Genomic DNA, 25,666 nt, shown 5'->3' with positions numbered 1-25,666 from the left:
ATAAGAATTGTGCATAAGATGGGGTATAGGGATCACACCAATGGAGCTTTCATACAGTCTAAATTGTTAAAATTTTTTGATTTAGTGGGATATAAGACTGCAGTGTTTATGTATAAAGCCAGGAACAATTTATTACCTGGTGGAATTCAAAAACTATTTAATGAAAGGGAAGGGGGATACAATTTAAGGGGTCAGTTAAATTTAAAAATTCATGCTATACGTACAACCAAAAAAGATTTTGTATTTCTATAAGTGGGGTAAAACTATGGAATACTTTAAGTGTGGACATAAAAAATAGTAATAGACTTGATGAGTTTAAACATAATGTTAACACTTTGTAATAATTCTTTAGTATATTACTTGTGTGGTGTAGAAGATAATTATGTAAGAATGTAATTATAGATAATTATGACAATTATAGAATTGACGAGTTTAAACATAAATATAAAGGTATGTGTCAATCAAGATATATGCAAGAACATGCTCAATGATTAATTACATGGACAATTGTGGGTGTGGTGTACATTTTGTAAAAATTCTTTAGTATATTACTTGTGTGATGTAAGAATGTTAACACTGTTATGTTCTTTTTTTAGTATAATATGTGTGTGGGTAGAAGCGAATCATTTATTGCTTGCAAACCAATGATGGTAAGATGATGTCAGGGGGTAGGACTGGATAAGTCTGACTTCTTCCTACTCCATTCAAGCATGTACTAGGTATAAGCAAATTGATATTGGATTATGTGTAAAATTATGTGTGTTGTCATATCAACTGTTTTTACATGCTTGAAAGAATAAATCAAATCAAGCTGATTTCTAGGAAATGTGCATTGAAAGTTAAGAGGTTTTATTTGAGTAAAGTTAGAAGGAAACTAGGACTCCCCAGGAATTATTACAACAAAGAACACAAATATTTTGGCAGGGCTTCAAACATCAAATGTTTTTTTAATCAAGGAATTTCATACTTGTCTTATCAAGTTTAAAAATTCAGTCCCACGCAATCTCACCCACACGATACTAGATCCTTTGCCCCTCTTTTCTTTTTTCACCAGTGTCCTGATGGGATGCGTTGAATTCATGCACCATAGGGGCCTCTATTTGCTTTAAGTGGCCCAGGACAGCCTCCAAGTTATCTCAAGCTTCAGGTTTTTCCTCATTGAGTAGGTGCCCCTCGTCTGGTTTAGCCCCCAGCTGCCCTTTGAGAGTTGGTGGTGCTAATGATGAACCTGAAAAAGCCTGATCTCCACTGATTCCACACATGCACAGTAGGCTTCAGGTTTGGGAAAAATGCCATCTCACAATGTTAATCAATCTTAATCTTTTTTGTCAAAACAAAACTCAGCCTTAAATGCCAACAGGGTGGACAAACTGTCAGTAGTGTGATTGATAATGCAGCGATTTCCAGTTAATTTTAGGAGAATAATTGCTAAATAAATGTAAAGGTACTTAGAAAACTGTAAAACACAGTTCTATGGAAAACCACAATGTCATTAATTCAGAACTTTTAAAACTGCTTGAGGGCACGTTTAGGTGGGTGGAGTACGTCAGTGCATCAGTGAGTGCATGATTATTGCAGTGTCAGGGTTTGGTCGCAAGAGGGCGCCCCATCGTCATACATGCAGGAAGACAAAAGGTGAACAAAGGACAAATCTCTGGCCTCCTCCATACTGAAACTCAGCATGTAGAAGGTCCTCCTTGTAGTTTACAGTGCTGATTGCTTTTTGAAACCAACTCTGTACAAAAATGATGCTAAAAATCATGATTTTTTTTCATTCAGTCATTTTTTCAATTGGCAAAAAGCAACTCAGGAAAAGTGGGTTCTTTTTCAACTTTACATATAAAGTTGACAGGAGTTTAAAGTATCAGCAGACAACGAGGGAATCAAAGAAACAGGAAGAGCCCTCCTTGCAGAAACGCTTACTGAAGGACTGGCCAGGTGTGCATGGAGGACACATTTTTGCATGACATAGCCTGATTTTTAATGCATTTAAATGCATCAAAATCATCTTAATTTTTTTTAAGTTTTAAGGTATTTTTCCTAGTGCACTTCCCCTCTGCCTGTTTTCACAGGCTAAGTAGTATCCTACTGTTAATGACAAAGAGAATTTTATATGAAAAACGATTTCACCTGTGAAAATGATACACTAATACACAGTAACTGCATCTATATAATATCACACACATGAATAAATCATGAGTTATAGTCAGAAACTCCACTATAGTGCATTAGAAATTTAATTCAAATTAAAGCACTACCAAAATGTAACAAGCTATGTGCATAAACATTAATGAACAAACCCACTGTTGCATATTGGAATTATCTTTATTTGTTATATTTAATATTGTTTTTACATACTGTAAAGAGACATATTCCTTTTACACATATAGATTATATGGTTCATTTGTATCTGTATATATGTACACCTTAAATAAATCTTACATCAACACCAAGAAATCAAAATATTTACAGTGCAAGAATGTTCATTAGTTGTCAGCAGTCACGGTCACTTACCCTGGTAGGTCCTGATCAGTGCCGAGCTCACGTGCTGATTTTCTTTTTGCTTTTTTCTCTCACCATTCATGTGCTCACACAAAAACATCATGTGGACTTCAGAGACAAGAAATGAAACATTTGTTTTGATGGGTTTTAGTGCACAGGTACAGTATGCACATGTTACCTTAGTGGGTATATATGGCCCTTACTGAGCTGTTGAAGCAGTAGTTAGACATTTTGGGAAATATACTTATTTACTTTTTTTTGCTGAGACTAAAACATATGAATCTACTGTCAGCAAATGGTTAGCTCACCTTAGCACCCCACCCTGCAGTACAGTGATATAACACAGTCCATGAGAGAGAGTCTTCTCTCCAAACTCTGCAACAAAGTGAATAAATCTATTTCTCAAAATGTCAAATTATTCTTTTAAAAGAAAAGGGCGAGTGAAACCAGAGCTGAGGTGTAATCATGTTAACGAGGGTGTGTGGGCGCTCCGAGGGAAGAGTGTAATGGCGAATACGCACAGGAGAATTTCACAAGGTGCATGAGTCATCATAGAAGCCTTGAAATGGACTCTGAATCTGGGTGGTGGAAAAATATACAACATGAGAGCATACTACAATATACGGTCGTTTAACATTGAACTCTGGTTTACTGGCTGATTTTCCTGTTCTTCTGCAGCCTGTATCACGGTGGCAGCATCTCTAAGTCCTACTTGTTGAATCCAAACAGGCAAAATGGTGTTTAAAGCCCTGAACAGCAAACTGGACAGGCATGTTTACAGCTGAATGCATGCTAATTAGACAATGTAGGTTTGCTCAGTAATAATGATACTAAAGGGCATTTGTGTCCGTTTCCATCTACGATTACAGAAAATAAATAAAAGTGAATAAAGCACATGTGTGAACCATTTACTGTATATTTACAAAGTAAAACCAATGAGTTCTTGGTGTTCCTCTCTGCATGGATGCATAAAAGTGAATTTATATGGTTGGTCTAAGCTCAGCTGTACAGCCGGTGGGTAAGCAGCCCAGACGCCTTGCATGCATTTCTCCTCACACATTCAGAGAATCTATATACTATTATTTTACAGTTCTGCTAAGCTGCTGTACAGAGGCGCTGCTGAGGTAAACAGGGTGTTTCTGGCCAGCTCTAACAGGAACGGGTCCGTTTTAGGAGAAACCACCTCCTGCTTTCTTTTACAGGTGTTTTGGACGTCTTCGGTCAGGGAGGAGCGGGGGTGCAGTTCTCAGTGAAGAGACACACTTTATATTGCTGTTAAATCTGTGTATGTAGCTTACAGACAGACTGTGGTTATAATTTCTACTTCTAGTATAAAACATAATATTAGTGTGTATGTTTTTTTGCAATTAGCTGCAAATACACTGGTCGTATAGTGGATAAATTTAAGGAATGGTCATTGTGTGGTGACTTTACATGCAGACTGCACACATGCACACTAAAGCACCTTTGATTAGAAAAGAAAATCACACACGTTGGATACATGTTGACATTTTCTACACAGAAACTGAGCACTGGTTTGCATGAAGAAGTTCTGAAATGTGTTTGAAAAAGCATATTCTTAAATGTTGACTGGTATTATTCACCTCCAAGTGTCTATTTTTTTGTTTTTACATGCAGTTGGCTCCTTGAAGCTACTACCACAGGACCTTGACTAGCCTGAGAGCTGAGCCCAGTTCTACAGTGAACAAAGCATTACATATCGACTAATCTAAATAAACCATGACGCTTAAACACTGCTAGGTTTGTTTCAAATATTATTATTTTGACATTGACTTCATTATGGAGCCTCAATGGGCCTAAAGTACTCATGCTTTTTACCAACCAGTGAAAGATATTGAAGGTTAGCATATATTTTGAGAGGCTAAACTTCAGTTAGGTTTTTTTTTTTTTCCTCATCTTTATCGGTCGGTGCTTGTGAAGCGTGAAAAGTTCTGTACAATCAGAACATGTGCTCAGTGGCAAAAGATGAAAAGAGGAGCAGATTGTCAAGAGGACTCTACACCAGCTAATACTGCTACAGAACACCTAATGCTACTTCAATATATTCATAAATCCAAAATTTATAAAAGAAGAGTCCTCTGAGGAGACATTCAGGGGTGGAAAACGGCATCGGGCAGTGAAAAGGGGAAGCTGAAACTCATCACTCAGACTGAGCACAGATGAATCTGCAAAGAAACTAAACAAAACTAGAAAAAACAAAGAAGTTCATCCACTTAACAAGAGTCTTTCATCTGCTGTTGCTTGGGTGCAAACCCACAGCGTGTTCAGGACAAAATCCTCATGCACACCGTTTGCTATTTCCTCATCCAGTTTCCTCTTCGTCTGTTGAACTAGTTCATATATGCTTCAGCACAGTCACTGCATTTATTATTATTGTTTAACTTACCAGGAATATTCTTGATTCCAGCTCAACTAGTGACACTAATGGCATGCATAACGGTTCTATATTTGGATGATAACCCCTTAGCCCCTGTACCTGCCAATTAAATAATAAATAATAAATAAAAAACCACTCATGTCAGGCCAACGCTAAACCAGACAAGCCAAAGTCGTGTTCCTCTGTTGGTTTATCCACTCCAGATCAGCACCCGTTTACTGGGAGAGTCCATATATATAGATTATCCTTTTGTACAGCCCTCCTCTTTCTTCTTTTAGTCTGGGGTAAAGGATCACAGAGTTCAGGTGAGGATGGTTGTAGTGGTGACGAGGGAGAGGAAGGAGGCCCTCACACGGTCACTGGACAGGAAATGTTCTTGTTCTCCAGCATGACGCTAACCACCAGGAAAACGAGGTACAGCGTGAACATGATGAAGCCGAGCAGCTTGCTCATGCGCCACTTGCAGGCGGCGATGGAGATGATGACGAAGAGGAGCATGAGGAAGAGAAGCACAATGGCACAGAAGAGGCCGTTGGAGCTGACTTGCACCGGTTTCAGCCCATTGACCGAGGACCACATGAGCCAGGGGAACGGCAGGCTGCAAATAGACAAACACAGTGCTGTCCAGATGTGTTGCTGTGGGACATTTCACAAACCTGTCAGAGAAGCTACAAACTCAGTTACTAAGTCAATAAAAAGCACCGTGGGTACTGTAGAAGGAAACAGTTCTGTATTTTGGGTAGACTAACCCTTTAAAGGATACCCTCTTATGTATAATTTGCATTACCCCAGTTAATTTATTACAACACTTTATGAATACAAATCTAGTTTAAATAGTATTCTGGCTAGACAAAATATAAAAATATGAGACTTTCCTCTTGACATCAGGGCTCACACACCATGCAGTGAGAGAACTTGGCAGCAGCTGAGAATCTTGTTTTTGTTGACCTAAAGCGACTTCATTTCTCACCCTGTTACAACTGATGTGAGCGGGATTTGTAGTTATGTGTTAATGAGTTACGCTGCAGCTCTGGAGCCTGAGCACTGTCGCTAGAGGTAAAAGTAAATACCGCTAACTGCTATAGCATTTAATCCCTATATAGCCAGATTACGTATGATACATTCATCAGGTGAAATCAGCTGCTTAGCCATCACAGGTACAGTATATAGTGCATGACAAGGCCAGTGCCATGCACATACAACTACAGTTTATTACGGGTGTGTGTTAAGAAACATCATGGAGAGGAGAATGAAAGGCAGTCTGCACACAGATGATATCCAGCTGATCCAGCCCCTTGTGTCTAGCAGACCACCAGCTGTGAGAGTGCACTCCCTGACGTGACCGTTAGGTGTGGTTAGCGCTAACTGTGTACCCCACTGACCACCACCAGCAAATAAGATCTTCTGAATTTAGGAAATCGAGCTCTGATGCTTCTGACAGACTGTGCAAAGCAGACGCTAGTTCAAAAAAAAGGACCTGACTACAGAATAAGACTTTAAAGACCCTGCACAGAGACAGATCGTGCTCAGGTGGCGTACCCAACAGTAATGTCGAAGATGTTGGAGCCTACGGAGCTGGACACAGCCATGTCACCCAGCCCCTTGCGTGCCACAATAACACTGGTGATGAGGTCAGGGATGGAGGTCCCGGCAGCTAATATAGTCAGGCCCATAATCTCCTCTGCAATCCCAATGGTATCTCCAACCTGCAAATCAGAAAAAAAAGAACAAAGCTTTAGGGTAAATAAAACCTAAGCTTTTGTTCCAGCTATTTCTAATTTCCTTGTGATGCTTGTGGATGGAGGTGACAAAACTCAAGCTCTGATCATCTCTCTGTGTCGAATAAAACAGCTGTTATTATTTATGAGTGGGTGGATTATACACTATGGTTTAGCTTTAAAATTCAAGGATTAGACACAGAGAAAAGATGGCTACATCTCGCCTTTGTTGACAGGATTATGCTTATATGAGAACACCATTACTGTTGTAAAATCACAGTGTCATGTCCTGTTGTTGTTGTCTTTGAGATGTGTGTACCTGGTGAGCCCACCACACCATTAGGTAAGAGAAGCCTGCAATCCAGCAGATGGCACCCAGGAAGGTGATGGGGAAGAACTTCTTTGATGACTGAGATGAAAGCAAATAGTCAATTTAGCAGCAAATGCACACGTATGCAGATAAAACTGATGCTATTCATGTTTTAAAGGTTTTGTTTCTTAGTCCTAATTCATCTCAGGCTGTCTGTATACACACACACACACACACCGGTTTCCTGACATCAGGCAGCGTTAGCCACAGGGGGAGGACGATCGGCATGATGAAGAGGTAGGTGAAGCGCTTGCGGTTGGATTCGGGCCACGACAAACTCAGGGGCTGGTCCTCTTCCTCCTCATCCTCAGCCTGAGGGGAGACACCAAAAGTAAAACACGTTACAAACCATTTATCATGGGTAATACCCCAAAATACATGTACGTTTGTTTATTTTTGGTCTGGAGGAGTCACATACGAATGCTCTGCGGTGACCTTAAGGCAGAGGAGTCTGAGGACTGTGATTTGGGAGACCGAGCTGAGCCTGAGGGGCTCTGGCTCTCCAGTCATCACTGCTGACTGCTGATGGTGGCTGCACCGGCAGACCCTCGGGGTCTGATTGGACCTGCCACTGGAATGCCAAGTGAGCCAAAGACCATCACCTCTGCAAATCAGCATCCAATAAACTGTCGCTGTCTATGAGATGACATGTAGTAAGGCACCAGCGGGTAGGCGAGGAAGACGGCCAAATGATCTTATTATTTACCCGTCTGTCTGCATTTACAAAAGCCTCAATTCAACATTCTGGTACTTGTAAGCTTTAACAGCACACCAACAAAGCCTTCTGAAAGCAGGAAGATGTCCTGGGATCTGTTGTATCTAGTTTTACAGGATGCTAATGAGCTGCGGGGGCCTGCTGAGATCAGGCCCACACATGCTGAGCAGAACACACTGATGACCTGCAATTTGTTTTCCTGCCCTTTGAGAGTGATGTTAAAGTGAAAAAAAAGGCAGCAAACAGGAGCAGCTGTTTAAGTTTCTCACATACATAACTGGTTAAAGACTTTCTACTATTGGTTAACGCAGCTTAGTGAGGAAAAGGGGGCGCTGGGTTCGATGCAAGGCATCATATTTTCATACATACACAGCAACTGAGCATATGGTAGGAAGGAAAAGGACAGATGCTGCTCGGTAAACGGTCATTTTCTCAAGAAAATCATTTCTGCCTTAGCTTCAATCACATCAGCTAAGCAGAGAATGAACTCTTTAAAGATGGCTGCTGCATGAATCATGAATCATATGGAGCTCATCCCGCTGTGACAGCTACGCTGTCGAGGACTGCCTGGTGACTTTGGTAATCAGAGCTGACAAACAAAAGGCAGAGCTTCTATCACTTACGCTTAGTATTGTGATTTCCTCTCTTCTCCATGGCCAGATGGGTTCGTGTTAGAACCTGAGGCTCTGTGAAGATTCATTCTGAGTCAAGTGTAAACACATGAGAGGTTCTCATTGGTGTTTCTATTTATTGACAGCAGTGCTTGTTGGATAATACCAATAAAAGCTTGTGCTTAGATTCTAGCAGGAAAAGTTGCACGTTGCATTGCCCTGCAGCTCTTTCCTAAAACACCCCAGAGAGCTAGAGCCGCCGACTCGATTCCCAAATGCCAGCCCCTCGGTGGCCTTTCCTGCTCCGTGGTGCCTCAGTTGGCAACACTGCCAACTCTGAGCTTAAAGGCACTGACTTTTACCAGGCAGCACAGCACTGCGAGGGGAGGCGTGACATTTGAGGTTTTTTTTCCAAGCGGGGGAAGCGCGCGTGCTGGCACCTGGTTAGGTAACAAAGGTACAAGATGTGCAAATGGTTAAAAATATTCTTTGTAGGCACAGCTCTAAAGAGCCTGCAGCACTTTGGTGATCTAACGTCTAGTGTCATGGAAAAGACTAAATGCAACCATCGATCTGAAATGACTTATCCTTTCATAAACATCTGCACTTCTCCTCCTCAACATGCTTATGCAAATAAAGTGGGCTTTTGTGTTCAGTACGTTTCTTCACAAACTACACTCGTTTCTTTTAACAGCTTGAAAATTTTTCTGGTAGCAGTGTGACATTGTTGGCATCATAGATTCAGCTTTTTGAACACGACCCTTTATTGATGTACGACTGCAACAGCTGCCAATATCAGCATCTGCTATTTGGATTCATGTTTTTGACACAGAGGCTCCATTTGGGTCTGAAAGTCTTATACTATTTAGCAAAAACTATGCAAAAGGAACCAGATATTCAAACCAGATCTTACTTCTATTCTGAAACTCATGATAAAGATGATACATGGCTTACATAGTTGTAAAAGAATAGGTGGGATGAGTCATAAGATCCTGTCAGTTATGATTCCCTTTAGTTTCCCAGTATGTTATTTAATGAAGCGTTTAGAGAAGATTTACAGTCTCACAAAATGTGAGCTGATCGTAGATGTTTTCAGGGAGAGACAATTTGCTCTGAGTCACTCTTAATGTCTGTTGTTTTGGGAAATATGACAATCACGACCGTTTCTGGCATCACTGCACTCGAGGGTTTCAACAAAATAACAGAGTAAAGAGATTGTGCTCGAAGTCTGCTGCACATTTTAATTTGACCTTAACCACCCCCTTATTCTCCCATCTCTGCTGCCAAGGCATCCGGGGGGAATCGAACAATTAGTACGACGGGGCCTCAGGCGGCATGAGAGTGTGTGAGCTGTTTCCAGCTACTTCCTGGCTGACACAGACAGGTGTGGGACAGAGCACTATAAATAGCGCCATGTGAGAATTAGGCATGCCAATAAGTGTTCAGCTCTTCCAAATTCTGTGAATCACCATCTCGAGGCTGCACTGTCTTCACTTCTACACAAATATTTTCAGCTGCAACTGATGACAGTTTTAGCAGTAATGATTATTAACCCCAAATCTTTCTGAAACATCTTAGCAATGATCATCTTGCAAAACAGAATAAATAATCTCTTAACTGTGTTTAATAATCTATCTCCAACCTCAACATTTTAGGGTTAAGTACAAAGAATACTTCAGGCACTCTTAGGTGAAGCAAGGAAGGAGTATGTTAAAAGCCTTTATTCAGTCAGGCATCTCAGTAACAAACACTGACCAGGTCTTCATCAAGGTGGAAACGTACATTTTTTTGCACCTGATACTTTATTATCCAGCTTAGACCCTGGCTGAAACACATACAGTGGTCTTAAATGTCCCAACTATCCCAGGGATGTATCATCAGTCACGTCTGACCGCCGGCTGTTGCATGTGTAATCCTGAACTCATGTTAAGCAAAACTAGTAAGCCTGTCTTATAGACTGCTGTATCTTACCAAGGAGGGATGTCATGCTGCTACAGTATTAGGCATAGAAAAATCTTTGTATTTGAAGAATTTTTAGTCCCAACAACACAGTAAACTAGAACAGTGTTATTCATAGACTGGGCTTTGATTCAAAAGAAGACTGCTCACAATTCAAATCTGTCTCTGGAGTATTGTGGAGACCTTCCTGTGCAGAACTGCTGGCCACATTACAGTTTATTTGCAAAGCCTTTACAAATCCCCACAATAATGTTAAGGACTAAAACTTAAAAACTCCAAAACCCAAATTAATCTGTTTATGCTTTACAGAATGTAATCACTGACAATAAACAAGGAATTTGCAGCTCATACAAAAGTATTTGCTCAAGTTCCTTTAACATTTGAAACTAGATATTTCAGCCAAGAAGAAAACTTTTTAATCTTTGCTCTGTCTGGCAGGGTTCCCTCTGTCTAAGGCCATTCTAATGAGTGAGAATGACGACACACCTGTCTTCTCTGCCCGCTCCTCTTTCAATGTTCAACACTGAGTCTCTGCCCTCGTGCACCAGTGCTGTGTGCTGGCTCGGCTGGTCACACCGCCGTCCCTCATGCGGCGGGTGCCCTCCTGAGGCTCTGTGCGCCTGGCTACATGTGTGTGCAGGCGCTGCTCCCCTGTAGTGGTGGGGAGCAGCAGGTGAGAGTGAGGAGTGTGATTACAGAGCTCAGTGGCAGCAGGCGAGTCATTGGCAGGTCTGGCTGAATATGGAGAGACTCACCCGAGTGCATGCTGGGAAATTATCCACAGCAGTGACCTGTACCATAGTTGGTGGAACCTTAGCATCAGTGACACTCGAGGTGGAACAGACGCAGCTGAGAGACATAAAATATTGATAAATGTCTGTTTAACTCTGATATAAGTCGGTCGCCTTTTTCTAACACAACCCAGTTAAATTGCCAGGGGATCAACACAAAGGATGCTGGTAAAACACTGCAGTTTCCTCCTCTGTCCTCATGTGTGTGCATGTGTATACTGTGCCTTCTTACCGTCTCCCCCTCCTGCCCTGCTGTTCCATTCATGGGCGGTGTCACTTCCACTTCCACGTTGGAGCTGTTTGGAAGGTTCATATCTGCGGGAAGTTTGAAGAATAATTAAAGTAAAAAGCATTTAGAGGGACACACGCTGCCATGACCTAAAACAAACATGAAAGTGTTAGTCGTTGTGATGTGGAGAGAAGTGGGAGACAGTATCTAAGCGGTGTTACACCATTAACCCTTCTCAGTCTTCTAGGCACAAACTGTATCAGTTTTGATTAACTGACTAATTGTTTCAGCACAAATTCATTAGCTGGTCTCATTCGATGCATGTCATTATGATGTGGCTAATCACACTGACAACTTCAGGTCAGTATATGAGAATGTTGCGTTCATATTTCCATTTGTATTGAGTTGTAAGCATAAGAATTATAGGAGTGCACAAAGACTGATCGCTCTTCCTCATCTCATCCTATTGGCTGATAGGACTCCCATTTCATTTGAGGTCAGACTTACTTTATAGTCCTTATTAAAATGCAATGAGCCAAAAGCCATGTAATCAGATAATAAAACTATAATTGCTGTGGAAATTGCTTTAATCCAAATGTGGTTGTGACACAATTAGAGAGCTCCTCAGACAGATAATGTGACTTATAGCGCTATCGTCCAACACATGACCTCACTGCCTCGCTCGGATGCTGTGAGAATGTAGATAAAGAGGGGATATGAATCATATCACATGCTTCATTCACTAAACTACTCTGACAGTGAGTCTGTTTTTCACTACAGACACCACAGGGCAAATCAAAGATATGCGAGGCCTGAAAAGTAAACTATGCTGTGGTGACTACCAGTCGTGCATTTTAATTTAGATGCTAATATGTTAATGCTGCACCGTTAGCATAATTTGGCCTTGTTGATAGAACATCTACGTCTGGCTCTGACTAGACTGCGTGATGAAAGCGCTTCCTCTGGCCTCCTGTCCAGCCTTTGGCCCAGTGCTCTTTGAAGTAAAAAATGCATAAATTATACTTGGCAGTGACTGTGATTGATTTAAATACTGCTTGAAGACAACACTTTCAATCACTTTGACAGTTCTTGGTAATGGCATGCTTGTTTAACATCGGATGTGAAGCTCATTTACAATTTCACTGAGCAGTTCTCGTGAGTAACAGAAGGAACATGAAGCTGGGTAATGCCAAGTCATGAAGTCTCAGCAAGTGGAACATGGTCTTTGGGAATAAACTGACACTTTGGACAAAAGAACACACTTTCTTGCCAAGACTTAGTTGAGAACATTATCACTCTCATATTTGTGTGGTAAATTTGCCAGTGGCCAGTTAGTGTAGTTTAACATAAAGCAAACTCTCCCTCCTCTCTCATTTGTCCTGAAGGTTTGTCTATTTGCTCCCATTCCAAGTCTTTTGGGAGTTTTTCTTCATCGTATATGAAGGTCTAAGGACGCAGGGTGCTGAATGCTGTACAGACTGATATTGGGCTACAGATTATAAATAAGATTAAGCCTATCTTAACTTGAAACAATCAATAACTGAATCCCAATTTCCTTACTTTATCATCCCAAAGCTCTTATTTCTGCTCTAGGGACTGAGGAGGCTGCCTGGAAGAGTGTATAACTGAGGATACATGAGTGCATCCTTTGTGGAAGTCTGTGATTGCTTGAGCCGCCCCTTTACTGGAAATCAGTTGGATGCCTGACGTGTTAAAACGTGTGTCCTCAGTTCCTCTCTCCTCACAGTTTATCTTTGCATCTTTATCGTGTTTCTTACGTGGGCGGAACTAAGATGCAAAGAAAGTGAGGGAAACGTGGATGCAATTAACGGAATTTGGATCCACATTCTGTGTCTTTGTTCAGTCTACAGTCTTTATGCTAAGCTAAGATAGCCAGCTGCTGGTACTTGGTGTATAACCGTTCATTTAACGTCTGAGGAGAACGAATATAGCCAAGACCTTTTTACCTGAACAGCTTGCTACTCCATTGGCTTTCTCACTGTCTTCCACTTGGCATTTCTTCTTAGCAATCTTGTGGAGGATAGACGCCTTCTCACGAAATTTACCTGCAAGAAAATTGCCACCGTTGTTAAACACAGAAGAAAGCGGTGCACATGTTTATAGGCCCTTGGCCTCATCCCAGTCAGAGCTCCCTCGCTGTCACCTTTGACTTTAGATGGTTCACATTTCAGAATCTCAGTACAAACAGGCCGGAGGCACAAAAGTGCCGTTCAAACATCGACAGTCAGTATAACATAATATATTGTATACTGATGATCCTGCATTGTCCCGGTCCTTGTGGAGGCAAAGCCAGCAGTAAAGATCTGCCTTCAGGAGGTCAGATACGGTCATATCAGTGTCAGAGGCTAAAAGCAACCTAAGGTTTTGCTGAGGAAAGCAACACAGCACATCAAAGATAAACGTATAGGTTTAGGACACTGTATTTGAACATTTAAACAGGAAGGACCTGATTTTATCATTATTATGGCCCTTCTATTTTAGTTTTATGTGTAATGGAGTTCACCCTATTTTAAGTACAGATGCCGTGTTAAACATTTAAAAGTCACTGGCAGTGACAAATACATTTTTGTTGAGGTGTAATTATTGATTCCATAGTTCAGCCATACTGGTGAGAGGACAGTGTGAGGCAGGAGACTGAACTGAATTGAACAATGTGACCTTGTGGCTTACACAAGCAGCGTGCCCTCTTGACGTTACAAATAACAGCCCGCACAAGGCCAGTCTTCTCATGTTGTGTAGACTATCTCTGCAAGCTGGTATTATTCAGTGGCAGCATTTTTATTTGAAACCAAACTGTGTGGTAAAATGTTTTCTTCAGGTGTATGACCTCTCGTGCTTCATACTGCCCTCACGTATCCATATTTAATTTCACCGACGTCCTGTATGTGTCAGTCTTTGCATGTATGTAGTCCAAATCAGCGCGCTGCAATCAATTTGAAAGATTTTTACTTCTTTACTTTACAAGGGCATGGCTGATCTGTCAGTGCCTGACGCAGTGATGCGTCGATGCATACTCCACCCAGCCCTGCCAACTCTGTCTGTGACCTTCTGGCAAAATCATTATCCAGCCTAAGTCACCGCCGCCTTCCTCCTGTCTCCTCTCTCTCACTCTGCATTTCTCCATGGCCTCTGCTTTGCTCTTCAGTCTATCTTAGACAAACACCATCTTTCTCTCACTTTCACGTTGTCTGTTTGGCAACACACACAGTCCCTGCATCCCTCCCTCTCTCTTTCAGACACACACACACACATATACAGGCAACACACACAGTCCCTGCATCCCTCGCTCTCTCTTTCAGACACACACACACATATACGCTGAACATTTTCACAAGACAACATCACACATTCCACTGCCTTGGCATCACTCACCTCAGGCGGTGCTTGTCATTTGGTTGTGTATGGCAGAGAATGTGCCTTTGTTCGTTTACACAAATGTGGGTGTGAGATCATTGTCTCTGCATGGGTCTACAAGTAGCAGGGCTGGGCCTTCTGCTGCAGGCATTCATAGGAAATTCTTTAATGTTGACAAAACCCACTGTCATTATGTTGCAGTATGTGCTGTGAAAATATTTCTACCAAGACATACAAAGGCCCAGAAGCAGTGAAAATGAGGGGGGAAGCATTACAAGTTGTCAGCAAACTCCAGAACAAGTGGAAAAGTTGTAGTAGCTTAATTTTCTGTTTGTTTAGGGAAATTGTTTTACCACCTGTTAAATCAGAGGTGAAAAGTAACTAAGCACATTTACTCAGGTTGTGTATTTAAAGAGTTTTGAAGTATTTGTGCTTTACTTGAGAATTTTTATTTTCATTTTTCAGAGAAAAACACAGTAATTTTTTCTCACTACATTTATTTGATAACTTCATTTACTTTTCAGAATGTGATGAATTAATACAAGATTTATTGATCCTTGGTAGAAAATACACAATCTACCCAGAAGTAATTCAAATTATAGGCATATAAGGTAGTTACAATTAGCTCCACCTTTACTGGCTGCAACATTAAATGTGATGTACACAGTAATTATAACCAAATATATGATACACATCATTATTAACTGTGCCATTTTGCATAATGAGTACATTTACTCTGGGTAATTTAACTATATTCTACACTAATACTTTTATTTAAGTAATATTTTGAATGCAAGACTTTTACTTGTAACAGAGTATTTTTACACTGTGGTATTGCTGCTTTTACTTAGGTAAACAATGTGAGTACTTCTTTAACCACTGTATAAAGTACAGCGCGTTCCGCTTTTGGACATGCACCCATTTTGGCTGGTTTACTTAATAAAGTAAACTTTATTATCTTAAATTGATAAAAAAAAGACGTAAATTTGGATTTAACTACTGTCTTATTTACTTTTATGAAATAATTTAATAAATTATGGATATGTCTTCATTTACAGACAACAGCTTGAAAACATAGTAAATATTCAGCTTTTGCTAAAGCTAACTGTGCCTATCTCACTAGCTAGCTTCCACCTGATGCAGCTCTCTTGCTCGTCTCGTTGGCCGTTTCCACAAATTACCAAAGCCAAGTCTCGTTAGTCAAGCCCAGGCAGCAACAGAAGGCCTGGTGAGTTTACTGAGGTTTGGCTTCACTTTGTGCTCTCCTCTGTGGTTACTGCACATTTTAAAATTAAACCCTTATGTGGAATTATTTTCTGCTCGGTTAAATAGATTCAAGTCTTAACTCGCTTTGGACCAAATATGCAGTTACTGCTCTTTTCTTTGTAGGGAATCGTTTGAAAATTTGTTTCCCCAGTGATTATGGCCACAAAAACGAACAATTAGTTTAGCTGAAATTTTTCTCGACTAAAAAGGTAAAAGCGCTTCAGTAAGTGTGTGAAATCGGATTCCTGGGAGGTCCAGTTAAGGTGCACACAATGTTGACACCACACAATTTGCATAATGATGAAGCAATTGCAGAGTGTTTAACAATAACCAAGTCCAGCCCTTTTCCCTCGCCGCCCTCCACAGCCACTCATTTTCTCTGTCTGCTCTGCCTGTTATGCAACCACAGGGTGGATGAGTCACTCCAGTTTGCCAAATTCAGCAACATACATCTTATGTGTGGCACCCGCTGCTGGTGGAAGTGGGACCTCCAAATGAGCGCTGAGGCATGGCTGATGGGTCCCTCAGTGACGCAAATGGTTAACGGGGCCACAGAAAAAAGGAAAAACAAAACAAGAAAAGAGAAAGCGTTGTGTTTCCATAGAGTGTGAGAGCACGAGGCATGGGATGGTATACTGTCCATTTGTATTACTTACATTATGGGGACTGAAACCTGTTAACACAACTTTGTGGGGCGACTGTATTTCAGTGGGTAGAGCAGTCGTCTCCCAGCCAGAGGGTCAGAGGTTCAAATCTCGGTGCCTGCAGTCCACGTGTTGAAGTGTCCTTGGGCAAGACACTGAAGTGTTAGATTTCGGCCTTTCCTTTCAACTGATCTTTTTGGTTAAGCTTAGGCAAACATTCGTAGATGGTTAGTGGACCGGTTTGGTTCAGGGTTAGATGGACACAATTTGATTTTGGTCTTGATGGTTAAGTTTAGGCGCCAGCTGTTACTGGTTAGGTTTAGGCACTTGGTTAGGCACCCTAGGTTTAGGGTTAGGCGGTGGATCCTTTTGGCTAAGGTTAGGCACCATTGTTAGTGGTATTAGGGTCAGGCTTAGGTGTTAGGCAAGTAGTGGTTATGGTTAAGGTTGGGATGAGTCTACGGGAAATGAATGTAAGTCAATGTAAAGTCCCAAAAAGGAATGAAAACACTGTGTGTGTGTGTGTGTGTGTGTCTTTACCAGTGTTTCTTGAAATATCTTTACCAGATATTTCTTGAAAATATCTTAACAAATGGAACAAAAATCCATCAAAAAACACTCCACACAATGACACACAATATGTAGATACATATTATCTGGGCAGAAATAATAATAAATCAGAAAATAAAAATGAGAAGAGAAAAGAAAATGACACGCCTACCATGATTTGCACTTACGTCAGTGAAATCTCAGAGAGGTTGTCAAACTTAAAAGTAAAACTGTGCAAACTGTATGTCAACAAGCAAACCAAAAAATGGGGTCAAAGACTCTGATTCGTGATGAAGATGGAGAACAACCAAGATGGCTGACAGAAGCTGACTCACAGAATCAAGCGGTGAAAACATTCAGGCTTACCTTCCTCAGTCATTGAGTGATAATATTTTAGTTTCCCATAAGTCCCAAGCTCTACAACATCACAGCAAAAGACAAGGGTCAGGCAACAAACACACAGAGAAAAGGAAAAGAGTGAGCATGACAGAAGAAGACAGGTGCACTGGTTTTATATCACATACTGCACAAACATTCACACAGGGATAAGAGGGTGACGCACAGAAAGATATAGTCTCTCAGAGTCATCACTGGATAAGTGCAAAACGAAGCAGTAAGGATTAAATTGCACATCAAATACATCATAGTCTGACAGTAACTCAGCCTGCCAACATGTTTAATGGCTATTAGAAAAGATTTACAAGAAAACGGGAGGGGGAGGGGCGGTCAGTGTGCTACCGTAACAAAACAGTACAAGGTTCACACAATGAAAACAAACTGAACGAGAAAGAAGAGATTTTACTGGGTCAACATGCAACAAAAATATGAGTCCTCTTCTCCTCTGCACACGCATGCTTATTCAGAGGCTTCATGACTCAGCATTTTATTGCCACAGTGAAACCAGGACAATTAATTTGATTCCCTTACTGTAGCAGTTCTTTGTGCTACAGTAAACAGATAATCAGCACATCTGCCTAACGAAGGAGCCGGGAATTCAAACCTGCAGCAACAGCTGAACAGAAGCCAACGGACCACAGGACGCCACCTCCCACGCTTTGAAAAGTAGCTCGCAGCTCGGAGCCTGTTTCAGCAATGATGACCTAATGGCTTGAGGTTTTCTCTCTGCAGTTTTCTTCACAAGCATGTGGTCAGATACTATTTGTACGTTATTATTGATATTTCACAGCCACTGATTTGAAAGTGTTACTTCATCCAAATGATATAAAATCTATATTTTCTGCTGCAAAAAGCTTCTTTGTTCAGGTTTTGAGATGTTTTCTGCTTCAAAACAACGGAGGTGACAGAAATGTTGGAGCTCAGAGCACTGAAAAATGGCATTTAGAAAAAGTTTTCTGCATCATTTTCAATAAACAGTGTCCCCGTTTCTCTGGATAATCCAAAGATATCAATGCAATCAGTTTTTACTGGAGCTAAACCAAATGAACAGTCCCTATAAAAACGGTATGCTCTGTGTTTTACAGTAATGACCAACTTAAACTCAGGCCAATAAATCCAAAAACCATTTGCATGGCTTGAGACCATTTACGGTAACTCTGTAGAGGATAGAGTGGTAAAACCACTCGCTTTACCATCTCATCAGTGTAATACACGCTAAGTGGATGAACCTCACTGACAGTGTGGAACCAGAGTGAAGTGTAACGTTTCATAAAAGCCATTCTTGGAAAACATTCTGTGTACTGCTCTAAAATGCTTCCTCCTTTTTAAAATGACCAAATCATCATCATTTTAATGAGTGAGTACCAAAAAAACTATGTTCTTACAAGCACTGGCAAACTGAGATTGGAATAAATTATAAAACTAACTTTACGTGGAAAGATTCATTTAAATAATCAGGCTGTCTCCTATGTTACTGTGCTGTGCTCTGTGCTCTCTTCCAGGTGAAATACATCATTTATTGTAATCTGGACGAACCATATCTTGTCAAACACACGGTTTCTAGTTTTGTATATGTCGTAGGTGGACAGTACAATGCGTGCTGTATACACCCACACCCCACAGGCCCACTGGCACTCACACTAATATCCAGCTCAGCTCAAAAGTGGGCGACCACTCCACTCACATGTGAGAGGATTATAGTGCGAGTCTCGTGCCAAATGTGAGACTTGGCAGCCCTGATAACGAGATCTAATGAGAAGAGAACACATCCCGCTGCAGAGTGTCTTGCTCATCGGCTGCACTCCCAGACAAGTGCCTCAGTCCAATCTGATAAGCTGATTTGAGTTGTTGAAGTGTGCCATCACGATAAGGCCAGCCTCTAACTCGGGCTTCTCTGAGGGCAATTAACCCACGATACAGACACTGCCCACAGTCATCTGTCCGTCCTCTGCAGCGAGAGAGAGGTTGTTTACCAGGGGGCTTCTCGTCCTTGTTGTGTGACCTCTAGTGTGCAAGAATGTGTGCACGCCTGCTTTGCCTGCTGGGGGTGGAGGAGTCTGGGAAACTCACAGTCTGCACTGAATCAAAGTGGCTTTTAACATTGATTCTTTCACCCAGCTGGTGTGGGGTGGCACAGAGGGCACAGGAGGGGTGGGGGTGACATGCGTGTGAGTGTGTGTTGGCCTATGTATGATGGGTTGACTGGTTACATAACACACTGAAGGTGCAATTATGTGTCAAAACTAAATTACGGAGGGTTTGAGGTCTGAATTGCTCAACAAGGAAAGGTGCTCATGCACATTTAAATATCTTAAAGAAACAGATCTGATGAGACTGAGAACAGGGGGAAACAGAAAGCTGGGAAAAATTACAGTTTGTGCTTGTTTTATGGGATGTTATGCACCTGACTGTTTCCTAGCTGGTGCAAAGACTCCTCAGCTGAGTATCTAGCAACAGAGCTGGGCTAAACTAAGGTCGCTGCCTGCTGGTTGTAGCGTCATAGCTGAGAGAGGTATGAATTTCTCAGCAGAATCACACATTAGCTTATTTGTTCTTTAACGGTATATGAAACACTGCAACTACAGTGCTTTAAAACATCTATTTTTCTATGCACATAAAAAAGCTACCATTTCAAACCTATGCCTGCATCATCTTGGTGTCATCATTTCTGTTGCACAAGGGGCGGGAGGTCCAGGACACTGAAAATGTTATTGAACCATGCTGATCAATGAAGCCCTGGGTCACCACACAGACAGAACTGCTGGAGGGGGAGCAGCAGTATGGGACAAACTAGAAACGCTGGCTGGATGAATAGATTTACCACCTACTTTAAAAAAAACAAAGAGTTATTGAAACATCAAACTCTGATGTAATGCAGGTTTGCTTTTCTTTTGTTATCTCCTCATTTGCTTATTTATACCGGTGCCCTCAGGGTATTCCTGTTTGTTAAACACACCTCCTCCCGTCTCACAAGTTTAACCAATGGGCATACTGTGAACCCATGTGGGTGGGTCATGGTTAACCCAAATCACACCGAGTTGTCTGTCTGCTCAATAAAAACGGCCTAACATCGTCCAAGGCCATATTAGCATGATGAGCAATCAATCTCAGTGAGAGAATGATCTGCAGGAAAGCACCGGATGGGACAGCTGGTCTAAGCCGCCGTAGTTATCGCGCTGCGCTATGTCATTAAAGATCAGCGGTGCTATGAAAATCCAAATGAAACTGTCAGATATTTGAGATAAATAACAAGACTTGTTATTCATTTTATCTTTGGTTTGGTGTGCATTTAATTCATTTACCATTACTACACGTCTTGTGGTCACATACAGTCGCTGATCTGAGACCACAGAGTTCAGGTCCTGGGCTGACAAATCTTATTGAAGGGTCTGAGCCAAAGCGTGCAGCCTGAATTCCAAGTGCCGTTCTGGGAGGTTCGTTTCAGTCTGAAAGCTCAGACAGCAGAGTGAGAGCCACTCTGCCCATCTCTCAGGCCAAGTTCAATATTTGAAGCCAGTGTTTGTAGCTGCACACTGATGAAACAAGATGTGCAGGCACTTGTACGTGGAACTCACTGTACCAGACTGTTAAAATGTTGTCTTCATTGTAAAAACATGCAGGATTAAAGGTCTATTATTACTGAGGGACATCCACTTTAACAAGCACAGAAAACAACATTTAGATGTAGACTAAACATCTATTGTGTCTCTGGAGGAGCATGTGAATGTCTAATGGTCTGGGGGAGCAGCTAATCATAAAAAGCTACAGAGCTCATTGCCATTAACTGCTCTGTCGAGCTCTTTTTGACCAAGTCCTGACAAAACCAAACAGCTGACAACATTTCTCCATCTTTCCAGTAGAATACACCAGTTCATAAACTAAGTACACTCAGGAGCTGGATGGTGCTGATAGGCAAACCCAAACCACTCCCTCTGAGCCTCTACCTGTCTCACACCAAGCTGGAAGTCAAAAGGAACTCATAAGAGGAGAGAGGATTAGGGACAATGGGGAAAACAATGCAGAAATGGTCACAGAGGGTTTTGAAGGAGAATACATCCACAGAATAGAAAGAGATATTGGAAGGAGAGCATCTGCAGGAATGGACGGTACAGAGTGGACACACAGCACAGCTCGGGAAACGTATACAGAGGGGACGCGTCGATTGCCTCCAGGCTGTTGGAATGAACACAAAAAAGATAGTTTTTTTGGGGAGGGGGGGGATACAGAAATTAGAGGAGTAACTCACCAGAGTCAGCAAATTCTGAAGGGACAGTAGAAGAAAGAGAGATGGGAAGACAGAAACAGAGACAAGATAAATCCAGGTGATACTTCCTTTGACAGGGAACATTAAATCACTGATGAGAAAGGTGCATTAACACCGAAATTAAAACACTAAAGAGTCTCTTACATTATGCTAGTAAATGTATTCTATTATTTGAACTTTGAGGAATAATTTGACATTTTGGGAAACACAACTGTTTCTTGCTGAAAGTTAGACCGATACCACGATATGTTAAATATGGAGTCTGAGCGAGGAGACAGTTTAGCTCCAGACAAAGAGTGAAGAAGCAGGGTGAAACAGTTAGCTTGGCTCCATCAGGCACCAGTAAAGGTCACCAACTAACATGTTAGATCATATTTTAACACGTGTTTATTCCTTACAACATCCAAAGTAAAAAAAAAAAGTTGCCTTTTTAACACTTTGGCTTTTGTAAGATTAAACAAACAGGATAAACTGTGTTCATGAGAGAGCTTCAGAGGAGCTGTTACCTTCAGGCAGAGCCAGGCCAGCTGTTTCCAGTCTCTATGCTAAGCTAAGCTAAGCTAGCCGGGCTCTCGTGTCTTGTTTTGCAGATCAACATGAGAGGGGTATCAATCTACTTACCTAACTCCAGGCAAGAAAGCAAACCATCATGTTTCTCCAGATGTCAAACTATTCCTTAAAGAGACACACACAAATGTGGCCACACACACACACACACACACACACACTCAGCCCTCCACAAACATCAATCTGGGTTTTTTCAGCATCAATTATTTAAAAGTTTGTCCACATTTCATGCTGCCTTCTCAAAATCTGCACATATCTGCAGTAGTGGAAGTACTTAGATTTACTCAGTAGTGACACCACAAGATAGAAAATCTCTGTTACAAGTAAAAACCTGCATTCTAAAGTCAAATAAAGGTACAAAAGTATTGGCATCAAAATTTAGTTAAAGAGGTAAAAGAAAACGTTCTGCAAAATGACCCATGTGAGAGTTGGACAGTTATTCTTATTGGATTATAAACTATACTTCAATGTTACCACTGGTAAAACTGGAGCTGATTTGATGTACTTTATATACTGTATATTTACAGTTTATAATATTATACATTATATTTGGTATTATTACTCTGGATCTGCAAACTCGAGCTGTCAAATAAATGCAGAGCAGTCAAAAGATCATTTATGTCTGAAATGTGGAATAAAAATACACAAAGTACCTCAAAGCTGTACTCAAATACAGTACTTGAGTAAATGTACATTACTTCCACCACTGCAACAAGTAAACCAGCGTGTGTTGCATCAAAGTCATCACAGCCACATGTGGCTGCAGTGGATGAAGACATGGCAGGATAATTACAGCCGGCTGATAACGGCACATGTAAAATGGTTTGGTCCTCCTGCTGCAGGAGAAAGGGAGCAATGAAGGAGTGATGGCTGTTTAAGCTGGAAAAACAGGAACCCGCTAACACAGACACACATACATCTAAGTGGCACCACTTTAAAGGTCTTACAATTGAAAGGAAACCAGTTCCCAGCACTAACAAACCAACCTCAGACCCTCCTTCATCTCAGAAGCACTGGGCAACTTTATTTTGAGAGCTGTCTATGAAAAATGGATGGATGGAGTCCTGCCAGCTCCCTCGCCGCCTCGCCGAGCTACACTTAAAGCCTAAGAGCATGCAAGGACAAGCAGCACAGCCTTTGTCTTTGATGGATGCAGCTGTTTGTCACTGACCGACAAAATGCTCCTTTGTATTAATGATATCAGCCAACGTGCACAGAACACAGTCGCTCGTCTCTGAATGTGGCCTTTGTTGGAGCCTTATGGTAATGTAATCAATGAAATTATTTAACACTTTAAATGAACAAAGCACGCGAGGAGCCCATTTTAAAATGGGCTTGAGATCAATATCATCAGTGTATGTTAACTGGAACGTGCGTTTCCAAATTCAAAATAATATATTCAAACCAAACTGGAGCCTGAAGTGTTGCTTTTGTTCTCAGTGGTCATTAATTCAACCCTCACGTCATGTCAGTTGCTGTCAGTGCATTCATTTCATGTCGGTAATTAGCCAAAAGTCTACACTCATACTGAAGCAGGACCTGCCACTTATACAAAGGAACTTAAGTTTGAGATCGGTTTTTAGATGCTTCATAGTGATTGAGACAAAGTGAGTGGCTTCAGTCTCATGCACGCGTAGTCTATTAATGTCTAAAATGACCAAATGATGAATGGCTGTCCAGCGAGCGACAAGGTGGAGTAACCCTCTGCTGTATGTACACGAGCAGCCGTACAGACCTGCGTTCCCCCAGCAGGCTATGATTTACATTTTAATCACTGAGACTGAAAGATGAATGCACTCGGAGACGAGGCTCCTTGGATTCAGTGTACGACAGCGGCCTGATGCCTGTTAATGGGCACTTTAAGGCACAGCTTGTGAATCTTTCTGAGCTGACTCATTCTAGGTTTGGCTTTCAAGGAATGACAGGTTTTTTCGGAGAAAGCTACCGAGCAGATGAATGCGGTCACATCCATCCCAAGGGGAAATATTTAGTCTGTCCATTGTTTTATGCTCATAAACGACATTTGGACCTTTAACACTTGTGGACATAGAGTACGTCTCTATGAAATGTAAAGGAGAAAAGGTGGTAAACTACAACATCTAGTAACAAGGCACTGGTATTCCAAACTAATATTCATTTTTAAGGAATCAAAAACCTTTCACCAAAGCTAAAAGAGAAGACACCTCTTCAAACCCGCTGCATGTCTCCGTTAACACATTGTTTTTACTTTGACTTTTTCAGATGACGCTGCAACTCGTATTAACGTATTCATCTCCTGCGCCGAACACTGACGCTGCTGTTTTACATTTCCTTTAGCTAACAGGCCTTCATCTTGGATTAAAGGAAAATGATCTTCCACCTCAGCTGTGCTCTGACACAGCTCTCCTTGTCGTGAACGGACTATCTTTAGAAAAGCATCAGCTGAGTGCAGGCACACAGCAGATTGGTGGAGACTCTGGATTTTAAGGGGACATGGGGTTTTTATTTCATTGGTGGGTTGGATTAAAAATGTGCTCATAGCACTGTTGCTTCAATGTGAACAACTAAATCCCTTGCTTATATTTATTTTACATCTGAAAACAGGAGTTAGGTCATTTCAGTAGAAACAAATCAGCCTGAAAGCAGAGACACACCTGTAGAAAGCAAAGAACAACACCTGCACTGTATCATCTGGGTGTATCATGTTTTCTGTGTGCAGTTTGTCTATCTCACCTTCACTTAAAGGGTCCAGTGTGTGAATCATCAGCTGGAAAATGCTGTTCCTCATCAAGCTGTTGTGCAGGGAGGCCGAGCTGCCCCCCCTCTGCAGACGAGGTCTCGACTGTGAGAGGAGAAATGAGGTGTCAATCAAACATCCTACTTCCTGGAATGGGACTCTCTGAGTATGACATGCCTTTAAGTCTAAAGCTATTTCTAATCCAAGTTTATTTAACTAAGTGCATGAAGTCGTGGTGTGCTGTCAGATCATTTAACATTATAAATTATGACCATTTTAGGTACTTGAGCTTGGATTCTTGTGTTTTACAACATTTTCAACACGCAGGTATATTGATATCTGCGAGGGCAGATGAGCGTTGGAACTAACAATTAGCAGGAACCAACAACAAGTATGACCCACGTACGGAATGAGGCAAGTGATTTGCTACAGAGGTTAATAGTTTTTGAGGGATTGGATCTGGAACTGAACACAATTGGAGACACTGAACAACATTATCATGAATCGGACGATGACTTTGACCCTGAAAAAAACTTTTTTAAGAACTCTGAAAATAACTGCAAGTATTACACGGATGAGCAGTTTAACAGCAATGT

At 41.4% G+C, this 25,666-nt stretch overlaps 1 protein-coding gene across 10 annotated transcripts in view; it reads right to left on the bottom strand.

Annotated features, from left to right (window-relative positions):
• Positions 1-1,967: 1,967 nt before the first annotated feature.
• LOC109974253 (sodium/potassium/calcium exchanger 2) overlaps positions 1,968-25,666 on the bottom strand; it is a 43,754-nt gene continuing 20,055 nt past the window's right edge. For 6 of the 10 annotated variants that reach the window (XM_020624354.1, XM_020624353.1, XM_020624352.1 and 3 more), the window contains 9 exons: positions 25,067-25,175; positions 21,770-21,784; positions 17,494-17,544; positions 13,261-13,359; positions 11,297-11,379; positions 7,166-7,300; positions 6,938-7,027; positions 6,440-6,606; positions 1,970-5,498 (listed from right to left, as the gene is read on the bottom strand). In XM_020624354.1, coding sequence (XP_020480010.1) covers positions 5,249-5,498; positions 6,440-6,606; positions 6,938-7,027; positions 7,166-7,300; positions 11,297-11,379; positions 13,261-13,359; positions 17,494-17,544; positions 21,770-21,784; positions 25,067-25,175 — 999 coding nt within the window. In that variant the 3' untranslated portion in view covers positions 1,970-5,248. Of the gene's footprint in view, positions 5,499-6,439; positions 6,607-6,937; positions 7,028-7,165; positions 7,301-11,296; positions 11,380-13,260; positions 13,360-17,493; positions 17,545-21,769; positions 21,785-25,066; positions 25,176-25,666 lie in introns of all 10 variants that reach the window. The other 4 variants (XM_020624361.1, XM_020624362.1, XM_020624358.1 and 1 more) reach the window with 3 other exon arrangements.

This window comes from Monopterus albus, unplaced genomic scaffold, assembly GCF_001952655.1.
Source record: "Monopterus albus unplaced genomic scaffold, M_albus_1.0 scaffold326.1, whole genome shotgun sequence".
In the NCBI taxonomy this organism is placed as follows: domain Eukaryota; kingdom Metazoa; phylum Chordata; class Actinopteri; order Synbranchiformes; family Synbranchidae; genus Monopterus; species Monopterus albus.
Note: the sequence above shows the minus strand (reverse complement) of the source record. Positions and strands in the feature narration are given on the sequence as shown.